The sequence below is a fragment of the Propithecus coquereli genome, unplaced genomic scaffold, assembly GCF_000956105.1.
Source record: "Propithecus coquereli isolate 6110/MARCELLA unplaced genomic scaffold, Pcoq_1.0 Scaffold53, whole genome shotgun sequence".
Classification (NCBI taxonomy): domain Eukaryota; kingdom Metazoa; phylum Chordata; class Mammalia; order Primates; family Indriidae; genus Propithecus; species Propithecus coquereli.
Genome location: NW_012151174.1, coordinates 1,036,847 through 1,039,654, shown reverse-complemented (window position 1 = coordinate 1,039,654; position 2,808 = coordinate 1,036,847). Strand labels below are relative to the sequence as shown.

Here is a 2,808-nt window from a genome sequence, read left to right as displayed (position 1 = left end):
ACTTACGTGAGGATGCTTTTTGTGTTTAAAACAGAAAAAAACGCCTATATATGTGCACACATACATGCACGGATGCTAGTCTGCAAAGGTTAACAACAGACGGGGACGTGGGAGCCAGGGGAAAATGTTTTTACCGTGTATGTTTCCACACTATCTGAAAGTTTTTCCATCAGAATGCACAGTCCCAATCTTGCAATGGTTCGACTTACGATTTTTGACTTTAGCATGGTGCAAAAGCAGAACATTAAAGCTAGGCCTGGGCTAAGCTACGATGTTCAGTAGGTTAGGTGCATTAAATGCATTTTCGACTTATAATATTTTTAACTTAAGATGGGCTTACTGAAACACAACCGCACCGTGAGTCAAGGAGCGTATGTACGATATTCTAAGACAATCCCGCGGTAAGGAATATCATCTCTGTACTACCAGCTCTGGGCCTTAGCTGTGGACTGAATCCCAACTAGTCTCCTCTGGCTCCTAACAGCGGCGCCCACTTTGGGGCCCCTGCTCTTGGCCAGGCACGGTCACGGTCACGGTCACGGTCACTCGCGTCACAGGCCGCCACTGAATCCCTGCCCTTGCCCCTGAGGGAAGAGGGACTGAGGAGCCCACCCACACTAACTGCAGGATGACAGGGGACGTGGCCCCTTCTCTGTGGCCACCATGGCTGTCCCCTTGGCCCACGGTCCCCTGGATCCCCTGTCAGAGCCTGCTCCTCAGCCACCGCCCGTAGGACGCGACCAGCCCTGTGCGACGCAGTAAAGGGAAACGGTCTCCACTCCGAAGTGTGCCTCTCACGAGCCGGTACCTTTTGCTGCCTGCTGCTGCTCCAGGATCTTGCGGGTCCGGGGGGTGGTGCCTTTGGGCATGTTGATGATGTATTTCCCCTCCATCTCAGCGGTGACCCGGCGCCGCTTCGCGGGGACAGACAGGCTCTCCTCCTCGCGGCGGGCCAGTGCTGGTAGGGAAGGAAGGCGGGGGTCAGCTCCCTCTGAGATGGAATGTTCTCCTGGGGTAGGGGCCGGACACCAGGCAAAGGGCACACAGGTGCCCTTTAATGCATTCACACGTCTGCAATTCCTTTTCTTCCCGACCACCCACAGCACCACTGACCGGACCACTGAGAAACTCGGAGGTCAGCGTGAGGTTGCAGAAGGCACTCGGAATCCCCAGGCTGGGGCGGGCCTCCTCGGCTCTCTGTGGCTCTGTCCCTGTCCCGAGCAGGCTCACACCCCAGCCCAGCCCAAATCCCCTCAGACAGAGAGCCTGCAGGGCAGTGGAAAGTTCTAGAGCTCCAACTGGGTAGCGCTTTCACGGCTATGCTCACTTTTTAACAAGTAATCGAGCTGTATACTTACAAGTCCTGCACTGTGCATAAGTAAACTTCACCTCAATTTTTTTAAAAAAAGAACCTCTCAAATGTGTCGAGGGGTAAAAGAGCCAGTCGTTCCCTGGCTTGCCCTCTTTTCAATCCTTATAAACTCATTTTGACTTTCTTGTTCTTGGCACACGAACCAAAGGCCGGAGGGGTGAGGCACTTCCGAACACACACGACGCAGGGGAGACCTCACAACGGAGGTGGACGGGGCACGACGGGAGTGGGCGTCAGAAACATGAAGCTCGCTGGGCCTCAGTTTCCACATGTGCCTAATGACACCGTAAGATCACTGTTGTGGGGCTGGGTCCAACAAAGGCAGGAGAGTGTGGAGGCCAGGAGGGCTTGGAAGCCCAAAGGCTGGAGTCCCATTCCCAGCTTTCAAGCTGAGACCCGGAAGCGGAACAGAGGCCAGCCACGGATAAGGCTGAGGACAAGTGCTCCAGGCAAAGGGAACACGAGGGACAAAGGCCCCACGGTGGGGAGGAGGATGGAGGGGAGCTGAGCCAGCAAGCAAGAGGGAGGTGCAAGAGATGCATCCATGTTACGCAGGGGAAGACTGGACTTTCTTAATGGAATAATGGGAAGCCCTAGAGAGGAGTCAAGGCTGCTATAGGATCAGACTGAAGATCTTACAGGATCCTTTGGCTGCCAAGAGGAGGCAATAGGTTCTTTACCTTTGACCCCAAGCATCGAGCACAGGGCCAGGCACCAGTGGGGGGCTCAGTGAACACCTGTTAAAAAAGCCTCCACCACCGAGTGAGAACTGTAACGCTCGTGTGTTCCAACACATCATCGCAAGCGCTTCCAACCTTCCTCTCAGGTAGGGTATCACACCACCCGCCCCACGCAGACGTGGAAAGTGAGGCCCACAGAGGTGCAGCGACTTAACCAAGTTCACAGAAGTGATTCGAGTCCAAACTCTTTGTATACTCTGCGGCCTGCAAAGCACCTTATGAAGTTGGCAGCAGGACCCCCAAATGCCTTCTGCCAACCCATATTCACCTCCAGCTCCTGCCACCATCTGCCCGAGTCCCCTCACCTGCGGCCTTGGCACTCTTTGCTGCCATCTTATTGGACACGGTGACTGAGATCTTGGACGTGCTGGTGTCTGGCCGCCTGGGGGGCGTGCCAGGTGGGGAGTCGCGGTTCAGGCTGTTGGTGATCATTCGGGAGGCGGCTGTGGGAGGAAAGGGGAGTCCGTTTGGACTCTGGGGGGGCCCTGGGAGGCAGGCGTGAATCAGCAGTCTCGGGGCTAGGATGGAGAAGGCCAGCCTTGGGACTGAATGAGGAAGGGTCGGCTGGTGTCGCCCCTGTGGCTGTACTGTCCTCATGATGGGGATGCTTGACGCGGGGTGGACTTCTGTCCCTGTGAGAGCCTCCATTCACAATACTCTACCCGGCCGAGTGCAATACGATCAAGATTTTTTTGC

General features: G+C 55.6%; 1 protein-coding gene across 1 annotated transcript in view; it reads right to left on the bottom strand.

Annotated features, from left to right (window-relative positions):
- LOC105820522 (chromosome unknown open reading frame, human C19orf47) overlaps nt 1-2,808 on the bottom strand; it is a 17,880-nt gene that overhangs the window by 3,603 nt on the left and 11,469 nt on the right. Inside the window, exons 5-6 of the mRNA XM_012657014.1 lie at nt 2,418-2,597; nt 809-958 (exon numbers count right to left, since the gene is read on the bottom strand). Of these exons, the coding sequence (XP_012512468.1) occupies nt 809-958; nt 2,418-2,597 (330 nt within the window). The remainder of the gene's footprint in view (nt 1-808; nt 959-2,417; nt 2,598-2,808) is intronic.